Below are 27,788 nucleotides of genomic sequence, written 5' to 3'. Positions count from 1 at the left end.
TTGCTGGAACTAGAACATTGCAGAAGGAAAGAAGCAGAGAGAAACACTACAGGAGGGTGAAACGTTCACCACAAGAGTTGGAATGAAGGGAGATGAGATATCCTGGGGTCCTTTGCTGTCTCCTGCATAGACACGTGTGTGAACACAGCCATCTCTCTGCAAGCACATGCAGACAGGTTACAACTACAGCATGCATTTGTGTGATGTAGTGGCATGTGGAGGTAGGGAAACACAGTAAATCCGAAGCCTTTGTTTCCCAAGTTGGAAGAAAGTCGGTTTTGTCTCGCCAGGTCCAACAATGCCTCGCTGATTTTTGATGCTGAAGCAGATAGAGGCAATTAAGCATATTTTTTACTTTCAGGTTCTGGCTGCAGCATTGCGAGGTTTTTGCAGGAGCGCCTTGGGAGCCGGGACACCCACACATCCCAGTGGGAGCTCTGCCCTCCCAGCGGCACCAACCCCGCGGCGGAGGCAAGCGCGCTCCCGGCAGCTTCTCCTTGTTTCACCCTGGATAGAGCCCAGCCTCCCGCTGACATACTCACACAGTCAGCCCAGCACTGCACAATTACATCTGCTCCACTTGCCTTCTTGTTTTTTTGCCCCGGGGAAATGGGATGTATAGGCTTTCTTAAAGGGCCACACGGGAACCCACGGCCGGAGCCCGGTTTGGTGTGACGGCCGGCGCCACCTGCGGGGCTCAGCGGCCGGGGCACCGCTGCTGCCGGCTCCGGAGGAAGGGCGGGCACGGCCGGGGATGTGGAGGCAGGGCCGGCTGAGCGGTTTGCAGGGTGTTTGCCACGGCAGCGATGCCGGAGGAACCGGGCTGCTGCTGCTGCTGCCCTGCGGGAAGAGATGTGCGGGAGCCCGTGGGCGAGGGGTGGCCGTGAAGCACAGCAAGGAAGGGCGGTGCTGGCGGCCGCGCTCCCCACAAGCAGCCAGCCCGTTCGGCAGCAGGGTGGCCCATGGCCCCAGAGAGCCAGCCAGTCCCCACGGGGATGCCTGCACACGAGTGGGCTTCCCCTGTGTCCCTGCAGCTGGGACTCGATGGAGACACGGTATCTGGCTGGCACTGGCAGCCATACGCTGCCCTTGCACCCGTTTCTGTAGGAGCCACAAGGAGGGGGCACAGTCCCCTCCACATATAAGCAATATAAGCATATAAGCACATATAAGCAATGCTCAGTGTTCCTGTCACTGTTTTAAACCAAATAAGAACCTACAAAAAGGAAGATGGTGTTTTTGCAGCAGCACCTGCTCTGCTGCTGCAATTACAGATCCATTATAGGCACCCACACCTAAAGGTTTCAAAATATGGCTATATAAATTCCCTTGGACTGGGGAAGAAAAACACTGCCAGTGAACTGCCCCCCTTGAAAGGACAAGCAGGATTGACGCCTGTCAGGGCCAAGTGCTTTGGGGCTACTCAAATTATACACCTGCATCACTTGACTGCCACGAGGACATGCAGTTTCCCACCTATTTCCTTGGCAGCAGCCCACACTCCTGCTGCTCCAGGGGATTCTGGCACTGTTTTCTACTGGTCTCCAGTTTTCCATACAGATTATGCATTTATTAAAATAAAGGACAAGCTCCTAGGACTGGTTTACAATAGCGTCATTAGACAGATTCCAGTAAGCCAGAAGAGATGCCCAGTGTTTTGCAGCAGCAGGAGCAAGGGTTTGCAAACACTCTAATAACTGGTTAGGAGCTACTGCCTTTGTTGGCTTAATAACCAGCTATGGCTTAACCAGTTCACTCTGAACAAAATGACATCATGATTTCTGCACCAACAGGTTCCACCCACCCCACCATCACACAGAAATGATGCCCAGCTCTCTCCATGGTAGGAAACATTCTGAAGGGCAGACTGATGGACTGCACATGAAATAGTCTGGAGAATATCTGCCAAAAGGAGTGTCTGGGTTCTAATGCTCACTCTGAGCATGGCTGGGTTATAAAACCTTCAGCTGCCTCACAGAGATGAGGCCTCTCTGCCATCACTGACCACCCACTCTCACAGGGGCAGCTCCTTAAGTGAATTATCTCTGCAATGATGAGCCCCTGTAAGCATTCATTAGCACAATAGATTTGAGCAGTTTCAGCAGATTTATGGGTTTAGGGTTTATGGAGTCATTGATATGTGAATTAAGCACTGACTGACTGAGACTAACTCTTCAAAAGAAGTCATTATAATCTCTATAGAAATGTAATGATTACAGTGACAACATCTTCAATGCAACTTCAAAAACACTAATTTAAAAAAAATGGTACAGAAGTATATATTTAAATAAAGCAATAGTTCTCATTTTTCCCCATCCACGAAAGGTAAAGAAAATTCAGATTTCCAGAGGTCAGGCTTCATCCAGGGAGATGTTCAGTTAAAGTTGCTCCTCCCTTCCCTGGGGCATTGCTGTGGGCACCAAAGCTCACACTGTGAGGGCAATAAAAAGGTGTGATACAAGAACCCTTCAGCACTGGAAGAAAGCCAGGGACTAAAAGTGTTTTTCAGATAAGAACCTGCACCTTTCATCCCTCTATCAAACCAAGCCTGGGATTAACCTGGAGAAAGTTCAGCTGGGAAAATACCAAAGAGGTTTCTCCCAAAGCTCCATTGATTTCTCTCAAGGGTCTTGTGCATTAGAATGTCCTGCAGCAATGTGGCAAACAACTGCTAACCTGGCTTTGATAAAGTTTTGGAGCACTGTAGAGTGGAAATTTTGGTGCAGTAAAGCAAAACCCCACAAAGGAGAAGCACAAGCTCCTGCTTTATGCAATCTCCCCGTCATCTGCAGCAGAGGCAGTGCTGAGCTCCAGCTCAGTCCTTGGCCTCAATGACACATTTTCAACAGCAGACATCTAGCTCTGGTGACAGGCACAGCAGGCAGGTGCCTTGGCTCCAGAAGTGGTCTGCTCTTAGTCACCTAATTTAAATGACAGAGTAGTGTAACTTTCCTTGAATTGCTCAGCAGGGCTTTATTCCTGCTCAAAGGCTGCAATCCACCGGGAACATTCAGCCCTAGTCAGCTCCTAGGGGAAATTCTCACTGTTAAATCAATGCCCCATCTCCAGGAGATGGGGCTGGTTACCCCCTGCCCTTTTGGACATCAGACTCCATCCCACTGAAGCCAGGGGAGTCATACCACAGTGAAAAGCCATGGAAGCAGGCTGGTGCTTTGGCAAAGCGTAGGGTGAAGTAAGAGCAGAAGCATGATCACAGATAATCCACTGTCAGTGCCATGCACAAAGAACTTCTGCTCTTTGAGCTCTGGTTTGGCAGCTCCTGTGATGAGAGGGATGAGGGCACCCTGCTCAGTAGGACACAGCAGCAGCTTCTACCTGAAGCCAATGAGCTGTGACATTTCAGTCTCCAGGCTGAGCTGATGAACTCCACCTGGCCTTGCTGATGCCCACTGCAAACCAGTGCAAACCTGCACAGCCAGCTATTAGCAATTCCCATCCATCTACCCAGCAGCTCACAGCAGTCACAAACAAGCAGAAGGAAATGCTCACCACAGGACCAGCTGGGCATCCCCAGAGGCAGAGCTGCTGCCAGGCTGGAGGAGCTCACAGGCACTGCCCCAGCCCTGGCTGCACCACAGAGCTCTGGAGCCAGTGGGGGCTGCTCTGTGCCTGCTGGCAGAACGTGCTTGTGGGGCTGTTGCAGCAAGAATCAGGAGAGTGGCAAAGCCTGTCTCTCAGCCCTGCCATTCCTCTTGGGGTCACATGAGTCCTGGCATACTTCAGCACAGCTGGCACAGCACACGGGGCTGGTGGCTTGCTGAAGGTGTTAAAACGATTTCACTTCAAAAGAAGAAAACCAGTGTGAGAGATCCTGCTTGAACAGGCCTGTTCCAGACCTTTTCTAGGAGGAGAAGAAGGAAAACTTTGATGTCTAACCTTCAAAAGCACCTAGGATGGACTTCCACAGCAGTGGCAGTCCTCATGGGAAATCCTCCTGGGCCACCTTTCTGCAAAGGTGAGCACTTGTAATTTTCTTCCCTGGTGTGATATGTACTAGTTCAAGTGGTCTCCTCCCATGGCTACACAGAAACAGTATAGGACATGATCCTTAGGTCTGGACCACATCCTCTCCCAGATGTGGTAACACTCCTGTGTTTTGCAGAAATGCACCTTCCAAATTCTTCCACTGAAACCTGGGGGCCAGCATCCCTTCTGTAAAAGCCAGCCTCTAAATCACAACCTGCTTCTTTCCTGCAAATGGACTTTTCAGCTTAAGGCTCAAACCTCCCTCAACCTAAAAGCAGAAAGAAAAATATTTCAGGTGAAACAATATCTCTCATTTCCTTGCAAACCACCCCTCAGGAGGAAATGGCTGCATAGGCATGTGCAGCCTCCAAGCATGTCTTTGCCTCATCCATCATTGCCCATGCTGTTAAAAATATCAAACCTCACTGCTGCAATAAATCACTGCAGCTCTGGGGTCTTCTCCACCCACACAGGGTGAGATTTCAAGTGAGAAACCTGCCGAAAGGGAGTGGGTCACAGCATGCCCCACCAGGGCTGTGCCAGTTGGGTTGCTGAGGCTGTGAGGGGGCATCTGGCACAGCTTTCTGACCATGCATCATGTCATTGTTCCCCTGGAGCCTCAGAAATATGTTTTTCTCCTGGTGTTTGGAGCTGATAAAAACCTCAGTGCTATGGAGGCAATTGCAGGACTCCCCAAACCACTCTCCCTGCCCCTCACCTCTGCCAAGGAACACTGCACCTCTGGAGTCCTACACTGCTCCACTGGTGTTATTTCAGGAAAAGAAATGAGAAAGACAACAAATATGAGCAAAAGACACAGAGAAGAGATGAGGGATCAAATAAACCCCAAACCAAATATTCCAAAGGGTCAGGAGGCAAAGCAGCAGTTGAAAGCCTCACCAAGGTTTGTGGGTGCAGGGCATTAGGGAGCTGTTAGACAGCAACACCTCTGCAGATTTTAATGCACCTACAACTTGACAGAACGCTGCCATAATTGAAGAAAAATGGAAAACAACTGCAAAACCTAGTACATTTTTCATTTCCCATGACCTCCTGTGGACAGACACCTGGAAACAGCATTGCCCTGTTGGCATTTCCAGGAATGGGAGCATTCCTTGAGAGCTGCTGCTAGGAGAGAGCACCAGAAAGGCTTGAAGGGAAAGAGGTGACCCAGACTGTGAGACTCAGAGCTCCCTCAGGGTTCTGTCTGACATCCCAGCAGGCTCTGGTGCTAGCTGTGTCTTGGGGTAATTGACAGCCCCCAGAGAGGCCCAGCAGCACACCAGTCAGTGAGCCTGTCTGTACAAACCAACACCACGTAAATATTTTGTGAATGAGCCAATTAAAACCTAGATGGAAAGAGGTTTGGTTGGACTTTGTGTCCAAAGGGGATTTCCACCCCTCAACCTGTGTCTGAATAAACAGCTCATTCCTTTGTTCACATTGTCAGCCTGCCAGGTGGCAGAGCATTATCAGTAATGGTTTTCCCCAGTACAGCAGGGCAGTCTCTGGCTTACACATGACTTTGAAGAGCCCAAGGACAGAAAGCTCAGCACTGCACTCCCTGGCTGAGGGAGGCTTCAGGCAGGACTCCCCCTGCACCATGGGGCAGCCACAAACGATGCTCTGCCCAGTCCCATCTCACCATCAGGGCAATTTCACACCAAGTCCATGCTGCCATGCTTCCCTGTTTAATATGATCATAATTATTCCCACCCCACACACTTTCCATCTCCTGGACACCCAGTCTCTCCCAGAGGTAGAAGAGACTGTTATCTTCCATTCCCTCCCTCTGTTTTCCTCTGCACAGCACAAAGTCCAAATGCCATTTATTGCATCTATCCATCACTAATCTCTTTGATGTCCCTTATCGCAGGGACAGGTAGCATGCTGGCAAGCTTCTAAAGCAAAGAAGTGCACACTGCTCATAGCATGGTGGCACCTCCTGATATACCTCTCTTGCTTTACACCAGGACCTTGGACACCTGGCAGCCTGACTTGCCTCTGTCTTGGCACTAAAGGAGCCCCAGGGTTAAATCATTTTACACAACTCAGTGACAAACCAAGTGACTGTGTTTAATGTTGTTTAAACCTTCAAGGCCCTTTTTTTCGTGCTCTTTTGCTTTGAATTCCCTCTAAAGTTCCCAAATGCTCTGAGAATGGAGGGATCCAGGGCTAGCAACCCCATGGAAATAAGTGCCCACAGGGCAAAGGGAGGATGTGAATATATAATATTTAACCAGGGGAAACATTACTCCCTGTCCCTCACCCAGCTCTGGCAATCATTACCACCCATGGACCAAACCACCTGTGACCTGCACAAACTCAGACCTGCAGAAGGGGCTGAAATGCAGCCATCCCACACAGCAGCTCTGGAGCTGCTTTTGAACCCCCCTACCCAGATAATGTGGGGCTTCAGCCCATCAGGACAGGACTACATCCTGAAATCCTCCTTGCCTTCATTGCCCTAGGCCATCTCAAGGCAGCAGCTCACCCCAGTGTAGAACCTCTGGCTCAAGGCCCTGTCTCACCTTGTAAGGTAATAATTAATCTGGAAATTTTTTTTCCACACCTCTTCTTTTAAATGCTCAGTGTAGTGAAAGTGAAACAGTGCTGAGTCCTTTCCAGAGATCAAACAACAAGTGAAGGTGCTGGAGCTCTTGGGCAGGAGCAGACAGACCTTTTTTCCCACTTTTAACAGCCTTTTTCAGAGGGTAAAGGAGGATGGAGAGCAGGACCATTCCCAGAGGGAGCCCCCTCTCTGTGTGAGGGATGGTGCCCCAGTCAGCTGAGCTGGCCTGGAGCTCTGTCCTGCAGCGCTGCTCACCTGCCACTGCATCTGCCCTGTATTTCCTGCAGCACGGAGCTGCTCCCAGGTTCTGTGGATCACACCTGTGCTATCCCAGCTGGCTGCTGAGGGGATCACTGCTGTCAGTACTAGGGTATGTATTCCTTTCCTTTCTCACGGGCTCACACCTTTTATTCCTTTTCCCCGGCTCTCTCCACCATGTCAGTCACCCCTTTGAGCATTGCTGCTGCTCCGCTCTGTCTGCAGAACCCCCCTGCAGAGTCTGAGATCTCAGCCTCCTTTCACTGCAATCCCTGGGCATGGGGTGCCTCCTCTCCCTCCCACCCTCTGTATGGGCTGTGATGGTGAGCTCCTGGGCAGGGCAGTGAATGGTTAAACACTCCCTCCTGTGAGAGTGTGTGAGGCAGGGTCTGGGCTCCACTGAGTGAGCAGATCAGCAAACCCACATGGGAAGATGTCATCCCTGCACTTCACAGCCTGTGAAATACCCATGCACAAGGGAGCAAAACTCTGACTGAGGAAGGATGAGATCTATTTCTAGAGTCCCAACATGTCTATTGACTGCAATTATTTTTCAGTCTCTGGCTTCTGTGGGCTGGACAGACCCAAGACAGGCAGTTCCTGTGTCACCTCAAGCAATAGGTGTTTCTAATAATTTGAACTGTTCACTCACTCAGCTGCCTTAAGCCTGCTCTGGAGAAATGTGGCATTTTCCATTATCAGGGCACTGCAATGTACAATGTCTCTGTGAATGGGCTGTATCAGCTGGTCTGGGAGCCCTTTGCAAGCAAGGGAAGGCAAAACTTCTCTGCCCCCCTCTTCCCAAACACCTGGGCAGCCCTCAGGGTGGGCAGAGGGGAGGCTGTCTGCAGCAGGGCAGGAACTGAGCAAGTGTAGAGGCTGTGACTGCCGCCCAGCAGCACTGACAGGAAATCAGGAATCTCCTGCAGCATCCCTGTGGCCTGTGCAGATTTTGTTTGACCCTGGAGATCTCCATCCTTGGCACACTGGGATGCAGTGCTCTGAGGCAGGATGAGTGATGTGAACCCTTCCTGCCTTGTACTGCCTCCTGTGCTGTAACCATGACAATTCAGAGTGCAGAGACAGCTGTGGCTTTGGTGGAAGGGGCTAGAGCAGAGCTCAGCCACCTGCTGGGAACCACTCACCCCTGGGCCACCTCCAGCAGCAGGGTTTGAGCAGGGCAGAAGTAGCAACAAAATCCAAAGATGCCATATTCACATAAGAAAGTGGCAACAACCCAGTGAGATTCAGGAAGATTATTATTCCTGCATGGCTGGAAATCCACCTAGAAGAATGGAAAGTAAAACCATATCTGGTTACTCACTGAAATGGTATATTTACACAAATTTCGACATGTCTGATATCTCATGATTCCTTGGTGCTGGAGAAATAGTTGACACTTGCCTGTTTTATGGAGTTAAGTGAAGCTTTCCAGAGCACTAGGTGAGGCCAGCATCTGCTGTCTGTGGGTAGAGAAATTGTTTCAGCAGCCAAGGGCTACAGCATCTTGCTCTGTCCTTGTATTTAGGCAGAGGAAAGGAATGGGCCAGATTTTCAGTCCAGATTTTCAGTGACTTTAGAGACGCACTAATACCCTGTTAAGGACATCTCTAATTCTGCTGTTTTGTGCATTTCAGTGATTGCCATCAACCTGTTTGGTAAAGCTCCTGTTGAAGGACCAGATAAATAGAAATATGGAGTTAGACACAAGGAGTGTGACCTCAGAACCAGCCTCTCCATTCAAGAGTCCAGGGGAGGAAAAGATGGAGGTCACTTCTGAACTGAGCAGCTCAGACTGGCAGAGCAGGGACAGTGGGTTCTTTGAAAGAGGCATTAAAACAATGTTAAGCATCCGGAAATCAAGACGGAGTCTGAAGAAAGAGAAAGGGAAGGAAGATAGTGGCACTTGGAATGCAAAAAGGCTTCTGCAAACACTCAGGAGCTATGAGGAGAACAAACCCACAATCTGTAATAGCATGGAGAAGGTTGGTGAAATATGTGAGCCCATTGAAGCAAAACCTCTTTCAGGTAAGACGCAAAACCAGCAGTGCCATTTTCCTGGCAGGATAAATGTGACATTAATTTACAGTGTGCAAGGCTCGGGCCCAACAGAGGTGCTAAAGAACTGGGCACCCCTTGCATGTTGGTGTGTCACCCAGCCCAGCCTGGGCAAGGCTCTGTCACTGAACATGCTGCTCTCTGGCCTCCCCTGCATTAGTTCAGCCATATCAGCAGCCATCCTCTCAACCTGTCAGTGTGATATTGCCCATCACACAGATCAGTCCCGAGGGTGCTGAGCACAGCTTGGGAACTGCTGGTCTGACAAAACCTACAAGTGCAGTGGGCTTTGCCTGCATTGCTGTTCTGGACAATTTCTGCTCTTCAGCTCTCAGACTGATGGTCCTCCAGCTGTGCTCTGTAGGGTGCTGCAAGGCCTAGAGGGGAAGAAAGATGGTTTGGCTCTGATTTGGCTTAGAAGCTCCACTTTGGTTCCTCATCTTAGAGATTGCCTTGCAAATAGACTTCCACAGATATTTTGCTTTCTTGCATTGACTTTCCACCTGTCCTCACAACAGCAGTGTTGCAAGTATTTGATTTTGATCTTCCTCAGGCTGGTTACTCTCATGTGTTTTGTCAAAATTTTATAGATTGGTGTCAGACAAATTACAACAATTCCCTTTAGCACAGCTCTCACCTTTCCCCAGGTGTGAGCAGACTGCAATGACTTTGATAATGGTTTGAGCACTGCTGTCCCTCCACCTTCTCAAGGCAGAGGTGCTACAATGCATTCACATGGAGATAGACTGAGGTGAAACATGACTTGGCCTTTCCTCACCCTAAATTTCTAGAAAGAAATTCTTGGTGTACTGCATAGAGTACCACAGGAATCAGATGGGCTGACACTGCCTCACTGCTGTAATGTGCTCTACTGTGCTGGGAAGAGATTTACTGCTTTACATTGATACATTGTGAGCTTGGTAAGCTGGATCTGAGCCCATCTCATAAACCTGGCTAGTCTGATCTCCAGGGTCAGAGATAAGGAGTGGCAGAAAATGTTATCACAAGCTTCCTGATCTCCTGAAATAAACGAGCTGAGAAATTGCACAAATAAAGCCCATTCTCTGCCCAATAGCTTGTGTTTGGCCTGGACTAGAGCAGCTCTGTCAGAAACACAGCCCATCCTGAGATAATATGGCAAGTGATGGAGATTCCACCACGTGCACCATTAAGCTGCATAATAGTTAATTGCCTTTCAATTGTCTTCCTTCAACCACCAGCTGGCTGATCTTGTATTGCTGAATTAAAGATCCATTTAGCACCCAACATCACCTCCCTGAATAATTATCCTAGATGGTGATTAAATGGTGTTTTCTCACTTTGATAAACAGAACAGAATGTATTTCTCTAGTCTCTCACTGCAAGCATTTGTGTAAACACAGGTTTTATATTAATTTATCTAGAAGAGACTAAGTTAATTGGTAGAATTTCCCTCCTTTGTGAGTGCAGAAGCAACTGTAGCACCATGTAGGCACTCAAAGATCTATGTGTTCTGTGATGCATCAGTAGTTTGGTTATTTGGCATATTTCTGTCTTCATAAAAATACTCTTATGCTACAAAGATTACTTGGTACATATGGCATAAAACCTGTGTGCAGACAAGCCTAGGGGCAGAAATGATGTGCTATGAGCCAGTCCTTCTTTGAGCGCTCTCCAATTTTTCCATGTCATTTTGTCTGTGTATGTCCCAGAAGCAGCGGCCACACGTACCTAAGGGACACTCTTTCCCTTCTCTTTAGTATTTTTCTTATGCCCAGTGTCAGAGTGGGATCTCCTGTTCAAAGCATCTGTTAGGGAGGTGGAGAGGGTGAGAGCTTTCTGGGGTCTCTCAAAAGCTAACAGTGCTCTTGGATCTCCTCAACACACGGCAAATACTTCTTATCTTACTGGCAAATAGGCAGTGGTTCTTGCATGAGCAAGACTTCACAAAACACAGGTGGGAAACTCAGTAGACCTCAGCCACTTTGGGGAGAGCAGTATTGAATGACTTCTCCCCAGCCAACACCAGCCAATTGTGGCAGCAGGTGCCAAAAGGAGGTGGAGAAACCCATGTGAGACCTGAGTACCAGGAGCACCACAGAGCCACAGGTTTATATGCCCCTGCAATGCCCACAACTCCCCAAACCACTGAGGAACAGTAGTGCTCAGCATTTGGGAAAAAAACATCACTGGTGTGAGGCAGTGCTTGGCACCTGACTGTGGGCTTACAGACAAGAGGCTCTCTCAGGCCCTGGAGTCTCTGAGGACATGCTTGTGGGTAGGCTGGGACACACATAACCATGTGTGGAGAGAGAGACCTGACCCAAGAGTTCAGGACACCCAAAGGGGTCTGGCCTGCTGTGCTCCCTCCCACTGTCCCTGCCAGAACCCTGGGCACTCTCCCTGCCCTCTTGGGCAGCACACTGAAATGCTCAGAGGTGCCTGAGCTGGCCTACACCACCATGGCCAACACAGCAGCAGAGCTGTGCTGAGCACAGTGGGATGCAGGAAAACAAGGACACCCATGCTAAAGGAAATCCTGCTGGTAAGGCATATCCTGAACCATTCCTGCTGCCAGTTCCACCTCATCTCCACACCAGCAGAGGGACAGAGCCAGAAAGGCAGAGTTCTGTGCAGCCTGAACCTCCAGTGTACCTCTGTACAGCCTCACCAGCCATTGCTTGAGGCCTTCTTGCAGAGCTATCAGCAGGTTTTTTGATATTTCCTGTCTCTGTAACCAGCTGTTTAGGGATGTGGCTCAATTTGCAGTGATTGCTTTCCCACTGTTTTCCTCTCCTGTGTCCAAGAGGAGCTGAGGAGATCAGGGAGGCCCGGGGGCAGTCTCAGAGGCACTGCTGGGACCTGACTACTCTGAACAGCCCCCTGGAAGTCTCCCTGTCAGGCATCTTGTTACCAACCTGTCAGTAACCTAATGCCTGCTTTGTCCCAACCCCTTCCCCCTGTTTCTGCAGTAATGGAAATCAATGAACTCATTCAGAAAAGACAACTTTTGCAAGCATTTGCAAGTATCAAGCTAATGGAAGATGAAACCATCTCTGAATGGGATTCTGAGAAATACAGAGATAACCCCCAGGAGCTTGTACGGAAATCCAAGGATGTGGATTTGCTTTATAACTCCATCACAAATGCAATCAAATCCATAGTGGAAGAAACACTGGAGGACCCCAATTTACAGCATACCATGCTGACCTCCATGGTGACTTTAATTGCCCTTGAAGAAGCAGCTCATTCCAGCACAGACAGTGCTGCTCGTCCTGGCTCAGATTTGCTGGGCAGGCCCAGAAAGTGGAGGGAGCAATGGAGGGAAGCTGTCAATGAGAGTGCAAGAAAAAGAGTCCTGAAGGCACCCATGGCATCAAGGGAAGAAGAAACTTCTTGGCTTCATCTCCACTTACATTTTCTCCAGGAGCACCTGAAGGAAGATTTACTGAAAATCAAGTCATCAGTAAAAAAATGCTATCCAGAGGAGTACCAGGTGTGTGACACATATGTGGGAGCTTTTCACGATGCCATTGCCTCACATTTGCAAGAACTCTCCCAGGGACCATTGGACTTCCATGAGCTCTACACCTTGCTTAACTGGGTGGCCAACACCTACCACAGGTGAGCTGCTGTGTTTGCCACAATGCCTCTGCCTCCTCTGGGGAGCCATGGGGCTGTGGGGTACTACAAAAGCACCAGGCTATTCTCAGTTTTCCAAGCAAGCAAGAGGGATGCAGTGACTACAGTGGAGCCAGATAGCAAATCTGTTAATAGGTGGGGACAAAGGTCTGTGGATAAAGCACTTGCTGCTTTTTTTCAGATCTACATCACCCCATTTTCCCCTCCCTGTCCCACTTGCTGTTCCCATGTGCCAGGAAGCTCCTCCCAGCATTTGATAAACCTGCTCTGATAAACGTGCTCCTTTCTGCATATATTTTGCAAGATCCAACAGCTGTTCAGTGACTTTTCCAGGCACAGGCAGGGGCCTGTGGGGGATGTCTTCTTCCTGTTTAATTAAAATTGTGATACATTTGGAAACGGGCCACATTACCCCATGCAAGGGGTCAGAGTCCTCTAAAAGGAGTCAAGACATCATTGAGGTAATTAGACACATGAAAAGAAAGGCTCTGTCTCAGATGTGTCTGTTGGTTGAATGGGAGGGGTTTAAGACATAGCTCCTTGCAGTTTAGGGGTCTGGAAAATAAGCATGGGAAAACAGCTCTGTCAAAGCAAAATTGTGTCTGTCCTGGTAGCTGGGCTCCAGATATGGCCTGAAGCAGATGTTCAAGGAAGGGAGAAACACAAACCCATTGGCAGCCCTCAAAACCAAGAAGGAGTGAAGGCAGGAGTATCAGCACTGAGCCAAACAGTGGGTCAAACTGGTCAGGAAGGAGGCAATGACAGAGCAGGGCAAGCAACAGCACACTGTTGCCCAGAACACCCCTAGCCTGGGGTAGCTTTTGGGTAAGAAACATTTCCATTGCAGGTGGTCTTGGTTTTGAACAGCCCTCAAGAGGTTTCTTCTGTGAGCTTAACCCAGTTGCTCTTAAAAGCCCACCTAGAGTGTGGTGACCATAATGATGTGTGCAACCCCTTCAGCATCACAAATCCCTGCAGATCTCATCTGAAGGGAAATTCCTGCATTGCCTCACACTGGCATGGCAGGAGAGAAAGAGAAAAATTAGCTTCAGCAGCCAGGTTCTGTACCAAAGAAAAGTGCCCCTGCCATATTTCTCTGAGAAAGGGCTTATTAAGAGTTTGCAGTTGTTTTGAGCACTGCTTGCAATCACCTGGCTGTTCTGGCTGCAATCACCTGGCTATTTCAATTTGATTTTCCCATTCAAAAAAAACTTCATTGTCTCTTGGAATAAATAATCAAAAAGGAAGAGATTGACTGACCTAAACTCATTTTGATGTTACAATTCAAACAAATGGGGAAAAAAAAAAGAGGTGGAATAGGCCCCTTGAGTACACATTTGTCCTTTCAGTTGTGGTGGAGAGTCCATATTTAAATCTGTGTTCTCCTTTAAAAGGAGCAGCTGGGTTGTGCAATGCTCCACATGTGGAGATGTTCCTTTCTGGGAAATCTGAACCATGACCATGGAACCATTGACTCCAGGACACTACCAGCAGGCTGAACTTATTTTATGCTGAGCAGTCACTCTGCAGCAGCCTGACCTTGTACATTACAGTCCTCACTTGTATCTGAGCCCAGCTGTGGGCACAGTGCTGGTGTGGCAATGGGAACCCTTTTTGGTGGCTGAGCAAATGTGCAGGCTGTGTGAAGGACACTGCAGGCACGTTCCTCAATTAACAAGATGACAGCTCAAAATTTAGGCCCCACCTTCATCAAGGGCATGAATATTTTCTTCCTTCTCATTTCCACCTTCACTGCCCTGCAAGATGCGGTGCCTCCACAGTCTGCGGCAGGTTGCAGGAGCAGCACATTCAATTGTACAGGCTAATAACATTTTTCCTGCCCCAGAGAGAGGAACACAGGCACTCCCTCCCTTCCCCTGCTCCTGTGCTAATCAGCTGGCCTGATTACATGTCAGTCCAGAGGAAAGTGAGCAGCAAAGTCTGGTGTCAGCTTTGGAGCCCTCTTTGGAGTCAGACTCTGTAGCTGCACGTCCACCCACCACTTCCATCTGCAGGGGAGCATGGCTCGTGTCCCAGGCATGGCAGTGCCCTCCAGGTCCTGCTCTGCCACCTCCCCTGGATCAGGACAGTGCACGGGGACAAACACAGGCTGCCATGAGCCGTGATGTGACACTGCAGGGGAGGCAGGAGATGGGCTAACTCCAGAGCAATGCACTACTACAGGAATTACCCTGAGAGGCATTTTGCAAGCTCCTAGTCAAATGAGTCAGCTTCACGTTGTTTATTTTAAAAAGTAAATTCTCATAGCACTTTTCATGTCCAAACAACTCAGAAGTCTCATGATTTCTGAAGTGGGCTGGAACCTTAGATCATTTTGGGTTTGAATAATTAGGATTTTGAATAGAAAGGAAAGATTTTCTTGTTAAACCTTGAAAACAAGCGGCACAATTTAAGCTTTAAGTATATTTCTCATGGCTTAGTAATTATGTAGCTCATGCTGCATGAATATTCTATCAGTTTATTCACACTCTGAGGCATTACAATTTTTCATTTGATTCTTTCCAGTGAATTCTTTCTGGGTCATCCTGAGCTCAAACCAGAGGTTAAGACAGAAAACCTGTCCTTGCTGTTAACACCAGCTGATTGGGATAAACTGAAAAACAACTACATTGCTTCTGCAAAGGTGAGAGGTTTGACCCCATGTGCCCCCCAGGGAAGGTACAGGAGCCCCAGCCTCCCATACAGAGGTCTTGGATGACTATATTGTGGTTTCCAGCCCCACCAGGTGCTGAGTCCTACTGGCCCCACACAGAGTGGCCTGTACTCTAAAGCAAAAAACTCCTGAGTGCCACCTTGGGGACCCAAGGAGAGCCAACAGGACTGGACCAGACCCACTCAGTATGGCAGACACTTACTGAAAGGTCATTGCTGGGCTTCAGCAGATTGTACTTTGCATTGCAAAGTCAGGGGCTAAGGCATTCTAGCAGCTTGTCCTTGTGTGGGATCTCCTCCAGCCCAGCTGAGGTGTGCTACTGGCAGACTTTGGGCATTCCCACCAGAGAACACACTCATGGTTTGTGTCCTCTGATGAAGCCCCTTCCCCATTGTCTTTCTGCAGTCCTTGCCTGGCACCCTGTGTGAGACTTTCCTGGCTCTTTGCTGGGCTCAGACATTTTGTTGCAAATAATTTCTGAATCAAGGCACAGCTCAAGGTGAGCTCAAGGTACCCAGCTGAATGAAATCAGTATTGCTCCACCATGCTGGTGAAAGATCACTTTTGTTTCACCAGCAACAAGATTGATTTATCAGCCAGGACTGAGCAGTGCTGCTGCTTACCTGAGTGGCTGTACCCTGGAAAGGACTGGTTTGACCTTTAATCCTGACCTGGTGCATTCCATGTGCTGGAGGACTTTGCAATCAAACAAACAGCTGATCCACTGTTTCCCTGCCAGGAAAATGACTCTCCTTTGATTTGGGAGTACCTTGCACACACAGAGCACAGTTCCTGGTTTCTCCTGAGGTCTGGAGCAAGGCCTGTGACTCTGCTCACCTTATCATGCTGTGCATGCTGATGGAGCAAAATGCAGCGAGGTGCTGCACTTGTGTTTGCTTCATTATCCTGAGCTGCGTGTTTCCTTCCTATGTTTAACATTTAGGAGAAAATCAAAAGTTGTTTTGGAAACATCCTGAGACTGGAGGTCACAGAGAAGTGGGAGAAGGAAGTTCGTTTAGAAGAGGAGGAAAACCTCTACCACGCCTCAGTCTCTTTTGATATTCAAACGGTATTTAATTAGCTGGGGGATGGGGGGGAGGTGTCTCTGTGGCTCCAGGGAAACTGGATCGTTTCCTTCTGGGGTGGAGGTACCGCCTCCTGCGATAATTTATGTAAGTCACACACTGGCAGAATACATTAGAGCAGAAAATGCCGTTTATTACAACTTTTAGCTCTCCCGCTTGCCTTCTAGCTGCAAATTAAACCTGCTGTCAATTGTGTCAGCAACATAATAGGCAACTGATTTTAAAGTCCCTAAACCTCTTTGATTAGGAAGAAGAAAGAGAATTGGAAAAAAGGTGGAAAGAAAAGGTTTCTTTGAAAAAACCTTTGGCTTAAAGAGCAACTTTGTCCCAGGGCTGTGGAAGCTGGGGAAAGGCTGTAGGCAGTGACAGCCACTCCAATTTAAACAGTACAAAAAACAAAAGCCCCTACTAGCTTAAGGACTACAGGGTAATAAAGGCAGGAGGGGTTTGGATTAATTCTCATCACTCAATTGGTTGAGTCATTTCAATTAAATAAAACTAACAGAAAAAGAGAGGGACAGAGAAAGAAAGAAAATCAAAGAGTTTTGCCCACTGATGTGACTCTTTTTCCATAGAGGAATATGACACATTATGTGATCACAGGGAAGGCAGGTCTGAAATCATTTAGCAGATGGATAGGAGGCCATGGGAAGTACCAGAGTAGGACTGCAACACACCTCAGTCCAGAAGTGCAGCTGAGATTGTGGGAATGGGAATCTGGGAGGAGTTCCAGTGCAAACAAGAGTTCAGGGTGATGCCTGACCCTCTGTGCTGCCCTGGTATCACTCCTGAGAAGGGGGCTTGTGTGGGCCCTCAGGGATGGGGCTTATAGTCACCTTTATCATGGGGCCATGCACGGGGACAGCTCAGCTCCCCTTGGGCTTAGGGTTGGGGGAATTCCAGCAATTTCCCCCAAAAGAGAAGGATGACACAAGGACACCCCAGAGCTCCAGCCAACATTGCCTCTAATCACACTCAGACAGCAGAAGGGCATGAGGCCATTAAGGGTAAATGACGACATCACAAATAATTTGGTGCTTCTTGGCCCATTCTGCATTATAATTTTTAAAACTGCCAGAGGTTAATGAAAACCTCCTGGCAACAAGTTGCTGTTTGCCCCTTTGCTAGGTGAGCCACTCTTACCAGCCAAAGCTGCCTGAGATCCTTGTGAAGGATGTTTCACCAGTGCTTGTCCCACTCACTGGAGTTTCTTCATTCCCTTTTCTAGATCATTGGGGAGCACGTGAAGTCATCTGGAGCTATCAGTGGAGGCCTGGAAACAAAAATGCTTGAGTTGTGCATGGCAGAGCTGCTTGAATTCATACCAAGGTCATCACTGCTCTGAGCAGTACTTTCTTTCTAAATGAGCCCCACACTGGTAAAAAAACAGGGAGGAGGTCCAGGCACTGGACCAGACACTGGCACTGAGCAGGTACAAGGCTGCTCCTGGGAGAATTGGAGATCACAGTGAACCCAGTAAAAAGCAAGCTGCAAAACAGCTTGGAGGGAGTCATAAACAAACCCAGATGGGACTCTGTGAGTCCAAAATTCTACTGTCAAAGGTCTGGGAAGTAGCTGCTACCTAGAAAGGGATGAGATCACTGCAGTCCCATCACCCAGGACTTTTGTGACATTGGACACTGATCACTTGCAGCTTCAGTCATGAGCAAGCAGTGTTTATGGACCCCTCAGACCAAAAGCCTGTTTGCTCAAAAGGGTATCCTGGGATGAGTCCTGCTGAGTGGTTTTCTCTGGCTATGGACATAAAAAAGGGCTGATGAGACCCTGTCTGTATACCCTGGCAAAACACACAGCTGAGCTGCCTCCTGAGTCCCTTAAAATCTACCCAGTGTCCAAAGGAAATTGCTGAAATAATGTTTTTACTTTTTTTTTTCTTTGTTCTTATTTTCCCTTTTCTTTGTTTCTTTTTTATTTTTTTTTCTTAATTTTTTTTCCTTTTCAATAATTTTTCTTTTAAACCAAAAACTGCATAAAATGCAAGCTGGAGCAGCCAGGGCTCTCAAATTAAGGGACTGAAAGTTAAGCTTTTGCTTAAAAAACCTGCATGAGGTTTTTGAGATGCAAGAGGCTGGGGCCTGCTCATACCATGACAAAGAATGGGACCACCAGGCAAAGGCTGCCTGAGCATGCAGCCTCCTGCCTTCAGCATGGATCTGGCTGTGAAACAGCTGTTAACCCCATGAAAGTGGGGCTACAATAAAACAACTACCTAAAAACCACACTGAGGTTTTGGGGGGAGGAAAGGTGTAGATGCACTGCCCTATTCCTATACATCTTCTGTTATAAAATCAGCCCTGTGTTCTCAAAAGGCACATAATATATTGCCCCAAAAGCCAGCAAAATGAAAGCTCAGACTTATAAGCCTGTGTAGCACACCTGCAATTAAACCCTCAGCATGAGGAAAAGTCAGAGATTTGGCCTCCCAACATCCCTGGCATCTCTCCAGAAGTGCTGCATACCTGCTCAAGCGAGCACATCCTAAACCCACAATTATCTGCCATCTATTCCCTCCACTGCACACACTTGTTATGACAGCTGGAAAAACCTTGTCTGCACACAGAGGGGACAGGTTGGGCCAGCCACAGGTGTCTCCTGACACCACCATGTACACAGAAGATGAGGCATCCTCAGTGCCCCACCGTTAGTGATACCTGGCTGTATTTTCCTACAGGTTTGAGCAGGAGTTCATGGCGTGGAGCACTGCCCAGGACAGCCCCAGCTTTGTGCCCCACCTTGTTGCCTACATCAACAGCTTCCATGACCTGGTGTAAGTTTGCTCTCCCTGAGCCACTGGGGTTTCTGGGGTCTGGGGGGTGGCAGGATCTGGAAAGGAAAGACCAAGCTCTCCTTGAGTGCCCTGGTGGCTGCTCAGCCTCCAGCCCTTCTAATCTCTAGGGAGGATTTCCTCCAAGGAATGCAAATAAAAGCAACAAGGGTGAAGAGACAGAAATATGAATGGATGCAGTGCTTGCAAGAGAGTTTTGAACTCATTTTCAGAGCATCTTTTTCATCCTCAGGGGAGTTTTTTTTTCCTTTTTTTTTTCTGTTTTGGAGGTTAGCAGAAAAAACTCAGAAACATGCCCTCAAGGCTGCCTTTGGCACTGGGCTGGAGGAGATTCCATGAAAGCACTCAACCCAAAAATAAATGCCTGCCATTGCTGCTGGCATCTGGAACTTCCAGGGCTTTGCATGAATTAGTTACTTCAAGCCACATGTTGGAAAGTGCCTCTGAAGAACAGGTATCCTCAGGCTGACTGTCAAAGATCCAGCACTCGCCCATAAGTAGGATGGTGCAGTGAGTGCATGTCCCAGGGTCTGGTCCATCAGCCCCGTGCTGAGGTCCAGGGGCTCATCAGCATCTGGGGACATCTTTGCCATGCAGATGTGCTGCTTTTGTCTGTCAACCCGGCCAAACAGCACAGGATTAGTGCGTGGGCTCTGGCCACCCGGAAGATTGGGTGTGATTTCCAGCCCCTGCTGCTGCACCGCTCCGGCAGGGATGCTCATGCCAAGAACTACTCGGGGGACGGAGGGGATTTCGGGCTGTGTCTCGCAGGAGCCGACGGCTCCATCCGCAGCGAGCACTACCGCCAGCACGTCTCTAGGTGGCACGGTGTCTCCAGCAATGCTCACCTCGCCGAGGAAATGGCTTTCCCTGCCTCCTGCTGCCGCTGCGCGACATTGCTGCCCCTTCCCTGCGGGGCAATGGACAGGGGCTGAAGGGAGACGCCAGCCCCAGGCAGGGAGCTAGAATTGTTTGGGTGATGGGTTTATTCCTGAGTCAATTAAACCTTCATCAGCCCGGAGTGATGACTTGTGGGGCAGAGGTAGGTGTCCCAACAGCACGATTTTTTGGGATGCTGGACCCAGACTTCAGGTGTTCAACTGGAGTTACAGTCCTGATCTCCAGCCTGGGATGACAGGGATGGTGTTGGTGCCTTGCAGTCCTGCCAGAGCAGCCTCAGACATAAATCTGGGCAGTGACAGGAACCTGCTGTTCTCTGTGGTTACAGCAGTGGATGTGGCACATCCAGGGATGCTCAGGCATCACAGGTGATGCCTTTTTTTTGTGGTGGTGCTGCCTCAGTTCCCCTCCTCACCAACACTGAGCATGTTACAGTGGGACAGGGATGGAAAGTGAGAAGAAAGCCAGGAGGTCCAGGAGGTCACAATGCCCCTAAAGCACACACACACACAAGGAATTTCATTAACCTCTCAGAATTTTCTTTCTCATAAGGTGAAACATTGCAGAAGTATGCACTGTCCTTAGGAAATTCCACAGGTTTCCATCCCTGTAGTTACCATCCCAGCTGATGCTGCTGGACATTGTGTGGAGTGAATCAGACAGGCTCTGGGGGACACAGGGTCAGCAGCTTTCCCTTCTCTGGCTTTATTATTTACTTTCCCCCCACAGCCCTCAGTTCTCTCCCAGGTACCTGGAAATCATTTTGCAGAGATGTTGCTCAAGTGAAAAAGCAACTGGCCTACGCAACTGCTCTGCATGGCTGCACTGTCACTGCACCTGATGAGGAAATCTGAGGGGGTTTTTCACCACAGTTACTCATCTGTGATTAATTTTCAGTGTACAGGATTGTGCAAAAAGAGCCACTACTTTGACTCAGTAAGTGTTTCCAAGAGGAAGTAGTAGAAACTCAAGTTTATTTTAAAATAATATCCATCATGCCAATCCAGATAACATGCTTAGGGCCATGTAATAGTTTACATTTTAACCTTAACTCATTGGTGATCTCTGTCTCTCTGTAGGTCAGGGCTGGAAACAGTGTTTAAAGTCAATACTGAGGAGCTGCAGAAGATTTTGGCAACTCTGACAAGGAACTTCACAAATATTTTTTTAACAAAATTAAGAACAAAAACACAGGTAAGAGGATCTTGGCCACATTATTTCCTTATTATAAGGGTTATGTGCAGCATCTGAGGGTCGTTGCCCTTCCCTTGTCTCACCAGCTAAACCTCATTTTGCAGCACATGACATTATGGTCCCTCCAAAATGTAATTCACACCTGTTGAAATCCCCCTTAAAAAGCAACACTTCCAGCATTCTGGGAATTTTTTTCTAGGAGAAATGATACATTTTTTCAAGCTGTTAATAGCAATCAAAAGAAAAAGGATATTTAGCAGCTTTCAGTCTCAGGCAAAGCAGTGGGGAAAATTTTATCTGAAGTGAAGCACAGGAGACTGAACACCACCAATGGGACACTTTTCCTTCTATCAAATCATTTGGATTTTTCAGGACTTTGACTTACTGATTCATAGATCTACCATCACAGTCTGTCAGATAGGACAGAATTCATTCTGGTAGGGGTGATTTTTCCAGGCTGCTCCCATGGTGACAAAAGACTGATTGCTCCAGAATGAGAATGCTAAAGGTCTTGTATCAACTGATAAAACTCTGATAGAATTTGACTTGTGTTAAGAGGTGTAAAAGGCAATGTGCTGCAATGACATTTGTGCTTCTCAGGTGCTGTAGATGAACCTTTCTGCTCTCAGCCACTTGGGGTCTGCTAGCTCCAGCTGGTGTTATAGAAGAGATGGGGGAAATCAAGCCTTTGGTCCCACCCCCTTTCACTTATTCTAATTCACTTTCTAAATCTCCAAACATAAGTTCCAGAAACTAGGGCAGTCATGGAATTTCTCCAACCTAAGCCAAGCCCTCCTGGCCAAGGGGACTTTCCAGTGACTGCAGATCTTGTTTTGGAGCCTAAGCAGCAGATGAGGAAAGGCCCTAGCCAAGGCATTGAGCAAGAGAGCTGAAATGTCGTGAGAACTGAGAGAGGCCGAATCAAAGCATTTCTAAACAGCTCTCAGGCAGGCTGGGAGCACAGCAAGGGGGGAGATAATTGGGAAGGAGACTGCCAGGAGTCTAAAGACAGAGATCGTGAGAGCTAGGAAGAGAAAAGGGGACATGCCAGAGGAAGGATATTTTGCATTTGACCTTTAGGGAGGGGTCTTCCAGGTGCCAGAAGTCTTTAGCAGATATTGCTGTTTCTATATGAGGGTACATTACCTCTAGGGACCCAACAAAGGAAAATAACCTGTTAAGGACACTTGGTCAGAGCACCTTGTACCCAGGACAGATGGGAAACTGTGCCATCAGTCCCATGTCATCCCTAACTTTGAGGTATAATGTTGGAGATGCTTCCAGCTGCCATTTCCCCCACCACCACATCTGAGCAAAGAGCAGAAGGAAAATCCAAGCAAGACTTCATGTAGGTCTGCAGGAGTACAGAGAGCCTCCTGGAAGGACTGTGAACACAAAGAGCTTGATTTCCATATGGAAAATGCTGTAGAGGTGATGGATTACTGAGCTGATTTCCAAGAGATTCACTACCAAGTGAATTTTTGTTTCCATGTAACACTGGCACACATGGTTGCCCACCACAGCCTGTTCTAGTCATGCCTGAGTTGCTTGTGATTAACATTCTCATCTCTTTCTTCCCCAGTATATTAGAAAAACACATTTACTTACCTAAAGAAATAGAGTTGGTGGATCAGAAGGTGGCACAGAGCAAGAAAATTAGGTATCCTAAATAAGCCTTTAATGCCAAAACCTCTCCTGCTCAGGGCGTGATGCTTCTCCTCTCTGCACTGGGATGCCTACCCAGGAAGGGGAGATATGGGTGTGAATTGCCTGGGTGGAGAGAGAAACCCAGCCTGCTCCTCGTGTGTCTCCATGCAGAGGGGGTGCCCTGTGCTTTCAGTTCAAGCCTAGATCAGGTGTATAGCTGGGTGCCTTCAGCTAGGGCATCATCAGCTTCTCTGAACACACCTGTGCCAGCAGTGAGTTGGTCTTTTTTCAGCCACTCCTTAAGAAAATCCTGACCAAGAGCTGGATTTTGGCGACGGAAAGGCCGGACTCTCTGGCGTTGGCAGTCTCGCAGTTCTCCGAGCACCTGCAGCACATGAGGGAGCCCCTGGGGCAGGTAGGCAGCCAGTCCCTCACCTGGCACAGGAATGCTGAGGGGCCACACCATCATCTTCAGGCTGTGGTGAGACCTGCAGACTCCTCTGCAACAGTGCTTGCTCTTTATAACTCTGGGGGCTGCAGGTATGAGTGTTGGCTGATGGTGTGCTGCCTTCCTGTACCTCCCTCAGGTACTGCCAAAGACCTGAGGGCTTTCCCTGCCCTCTCTCACTGCCTTGGTCTTGAATGGACAAAAAACTCATGAGGTTTGCTTCTTTTTAACCAGGACCTTCTACATGAAGTTCATAAATACGTGGTGAAGGAATATGTCACACAGATCATCAAACCCAGATGGAAAATGAATAAGGACACACGTCAGCAAGTGAGCAGAAAGATGAGCCAGGAAGCTGCAATCATTCACAATGCACTCATTGATCAGGTATGGGAGTTGTCTCCTGGCATCCCCTGGCTGCCCCACTCCCAGAGGTGCAATTTTCCCACTTGGCTTCACAGAGACCAGACAGCAGGCTCTTGAGGAGGACAAACCACAAGAAACATAGAAGTGCTGAAAAGAGTGAGCAGGATGATTACTGCAGGTTCATGGTGTGGGTTTCCAGCCTGGCAGCCTCTCTGCATTGGCAGCTTGTGCATGTTCAGCCAGCAGCTCTGTGATGGCAGCACCGTTTCAATGTGTTCCCAGGGAGTTCTGCATAGGGTGGTTCATCACACTCATCCTGTGGCAGCTTCTTCCTGGGCCTGTTCCCTCAGACCATGGGATGCACTTTGTCACCAAAGGATTCCTGACGTGGATACAACTCATGAAGTTGAGTCCCATGAGAAGTTCCATCTGGGTACACAGTCCCTGTACAGCAGGGTGTGGGGAAAAAGTGGTGGCAGACTGAGAGTTTTGTGATGGGAAAACTGTTAGAACCCAGCCATGAAGGTGGGGTAACTGAGGTTCCCATTAATAAATCCCTTGGGCCAGATTACAGTGGCACAGCACTGAATGACTGGTGTTAGATATATAGATGTAGATAGATAGATAGACAGATAGATAGATAGGTAGATAGATAGATAGATAGATAGATAGATAGATAGATAGATAGGTGTGTGTGTGTGTGTGTGTGTGTGTGTGTGTGTGTGTGTATGGCTGGTTTATTTTAAAACAATTTGATTACAATGGAAAGGAGGTATGTAGCCATTTTGGCTATTACCTATAGTAATATAACATTATAAAAGTATAAAAATATCACTTAGGAAAATATATAAGGAAAAGAAAGAAAGGATAAGAGCAGATAGCAGAGAGAAGGTATCACCACCTGTAGATCCAGCAACAAGATTTGATTGTTGCAGTTTAGGGGTCTGTTGGTCACAATCAATGATTGCAGTTGGTTGAGTCATTAACCTTTAACATTTCTGTCTCTCACAGCAACAGTCTGGGATTTTCAGGGAAGTCAAAGTTGAATTATTTGGATTTTGTGGAAAGTCAGGCATCCAGGGCACTAAATCTTATCTCAGAGATGAGGCACATGAAACTGTCAGGCAGCAGGAGGTGAAGTCTCTGGCATCCACTACCATGCTGGCCCACAGCCACAATGCCCTGCTCGGGGTCTGCCTTGCTTGGGTGCTCGTGGGAATCAGAAGTGCAGGGTCAGGTCTGGGAGAGCCCCAGGGGTGCCCTGCCATTGCCACCCAGCCCCCTGCTGCCTGCCTGAGGCAGCCTGTCCTGCCTGCACCAGTCCTGGTCACTCCAGTGCATCCCACTGCCGTGCTCTACCCGCAGAGAAAAAGGCATTTAGCAGGTGCTGCTGTCCCTGACGTCCCCATGTGATTCTTTGTCCGCAGGGCTCCAAAGCTGACTGGCTCCTCCCTGCCATCTATCACATTGCCAGTATTATTGGGGAGAAGAAAAAAGACAAGATCAAGGCATATGTCAAGGAGCTGTGCCAGGACTATCCAGATATCAGGTATGTGAAGAGGCAGATGCCAGAACTGTTGGGCTTCATCCCAAACAGCACCAGCTTGTCCTGTGCCTGGGCTGAGCTCTTCAGCTTCTCTTTGCTTAGAGATCAGGATGCCAGCAACAGAGGGAATCCCAACTTAGTTTTCTCTCTTTATGGCTGCATACTTTTTAATTTTTTCGCCTGTGTGCTGTATCATATAATGCACACAAATTACCTTCAAAGCCTTTTCATTTTAGAATGGAATGGAATGGAATGGAATGGAATGGAATAGAATAGAATAGAATAGAATAGAATAGAATAGAATAGAATAGAATAGAATAGAATAGAATAGAACTATTTCAGTATATTAGGAAGGGACTTGCAGTGATAATCCAGTCCAACTTTCCTGATTATTTCAGGCCTGACCAAAAGTTAATGTATTAAATTATTAAAGGCTTGTTAATGTAAATTATCTATATGCCTCTTGAGCACTGACAGGCCTGGGACATTGACTACCTCTCTAGGAAACCTGCTCCAGCACCTCGTTTAGAAAATGCTTCATAATGTCAAGTCTAGAGCTCCCCTGACACAGTTTTGAACCATCCCCATTCATTCTATCACTGAATTCCATTTTATTGCTCTAAATGAACCTTATTTCACAGTGAAGCTCCAGTTTGCTTTCTCCTGCATCACCAGCATCAGCACTGTTTGCCAATTTGCAGGGTCCAGATTTGGAGCAAATAGTTTGCCTCCTGTTCCCAGGCCCAGACCTCAAAGTGTGGCAGCCATTGACACAGTTCAGCCGCAATTTCTGAAACAGCCTCAACACAACCATTAAATTTTGGAATAAATTACAAATTCTTTCTTTTGTACATTCCATTTTCTGTTCCAAGGCTGCATCTGGAAAATGTAAAACTCCTGGAAAAGTAAAGAAAGTGACTAGCTCTGTGCATGGCTAAGCAGCTGCAAATCAGAAGTCACCTTCTCTTCTACAGCTCTTCTTTCAACCACTGAGAATGAATATCAGTAGTAGAGACTGCAATAAATTCCATTTCATCAGAGTAATTTCAGAAAGAAAGAAAAAAACCTGAACAAAACCCACCAAAAGTTTCAGCACTGGATGACATTTATGCAATCAAAATAATCCATACGATTTAACTAATTGCTAGAATACTGTATTGGACTCTCAAATATTGAGAAAAAAGATCACATTAAATATATTCACCTCTCCCCAAAACTGAGGCTCAAAATTTTTCATAACTTGGGTGGTTCAGGTATTCTTCAGGCTTATCTGTGTGGGGGAATTCAGGACATGGACATGTAAAGAACAATTGTTCCTGAGCAATTTCCTAGGTGATCATACCAATCTTACAAAAATGATAGGTACAAACAAAAAAACAAACAAAACCAACCAAATAAATAAACCCCAATAAGGGTTTAATCCCAGTGGCCAGACTAAGCTGAAAGAGGCAGTTCCTGTTCTGGGAAGAATGGGAGAGGTAAATGACAGCTAATCATCAACTATGGTTATTTGAAAACAAATTTCCAGTCAGAAAAGTAATTTACAAGGCTGTGATTTGTGCCGCTTTTTCATCATTAGGCTCAGACCCACCCCAGGTTTTAAGGTTTGTCCTCTTGGTTTATTTAATTTCTGCTTTTCCATGATTGAGTAACATCATTTTAACAATGAAGTTTGGAAAATGAGGCGGAACCTGCTGGACCTGCATTGCTTCCTGTTCAGGTCCCTGTTAATTTTTCCCCTGAGCTCTCAGAGACATTGCTGAATTTGTATACACTGAGATTACTGGAACAGGGTATGTTTCCAAGCTGGCTTTCCAGCTCTAATCTAATTAGTGTCTATCAGCTTCCTAAATATTAGCACTTCCATTACTCATCTCAAAATAATCATTACACAAAAGGTCCACAGCCACTCTGGAAAACCCGCAAAGGGCATCACGGGTGTGGAGAGAGAGGAGGAAATTCCCTGCAGCACCAGCAGCAGGAGGCTGTCCCACCAGTGTGGTGTGGCAGGAGCTGCTGCTCACTGGTTTGGTACCTCCAGAGGCTGCAGACTCCCCTCCTGGTGGCTCCTCCAGTGTGGTGAGGGGTCGCTCCCTGGCACTTTGCTATAGCCTTGCTCTGTCTCCAGCACAGCTGCTGGTTGCTCACAACAACCACCTTGCTCTGGGCTGGTTTTGCTGGCCAGATCTGAGCCAGGTCTTGTTTGGTTTCTGCAGGAAGGAGCACATCCTGGCCATCCTGGCACTCCGGGTGCTGGGGCGCACCAGGAGAGCGGCGATTTTGCGGCAAGTGTGCCAAGCACAGGAGAGCTCCAACGGAGGGAAGGGCGGCGCACTCTTCGCTGAAATTGATGTTCCAGTAATCTGCAGCTGCTTCTAACACAGGACAAAGTCAACATCCTGCCTTCTCCTACGCTGCCTCTACACAAGATCCAAAATCTGCAAACCCACCTTGCTCCTCTGCAAACCCAGATTTTTGACTGCTGTGGAGAAAGGAGCAGTTTCCTGAACTCGCTACCCCGAGTTCAGAACCCAAAGACTACAAATGCACTAAGACATCAACCTCCTGTAAGAGCTCCTTGGCAGCAGCTCCAGCCCAGGCACAGTGTCCACCTCATGTTCCAGAT

General features: G+C 47.9%; 1 protein-coding gene across 1 annotated transcript; it reads left to right on the top strand.

Moving 5' to 3' along the window:
* The first annotated feature begins 8,511 nt into the window (after positions 1-8,511).
* Positions 8,512-27,541, top strand: EXOC3L4 (exocyst complex component 3 like 4). The gene is made up of 11 exons (XM_064715866.1): positions 8,512-8,845; positions 11,827-12,478; positions 15,023-15,140; positions 16,114-16,239; positions 17,484-17,584; positions 18,948-19,043; positions 21,041-21,155; positions 23,095-23,217; positions 23,485-23,637; positions 25,044-25,165; positions 27,379-27,541. Exons 1-11 carry the CDS (start codon positions 8,512-8,514, stop codon positions 27,539-27,541), a joined length of 2,103 nt encoding a protein of 700 aa, XP_064571936.1.
* The last annotated feature ends 247 nt before the right edge of the window (positions 27,542-27,788 follow it).

The sequence above is a fragment of the Zonotrichia leucophrys genome, chromosome 5 (genome assembly GCF_028769735.1).
Source record: "Zonotrichia leucophrys gambelii isolate GWCS_2022_RI chromosome 5, RI_Zleu_2.0, whole genome shotgun sequence".
Taxonomy (NCBI): Eukaryota; Metazoa; Chordata; class Aves; order Passeriformes; family Passerellidae; genus Zonotrichia; species Zonotrichia leucophrys.
This window is presented reverse-complemented; position numbering and strand designations above follow the sequence as displayed.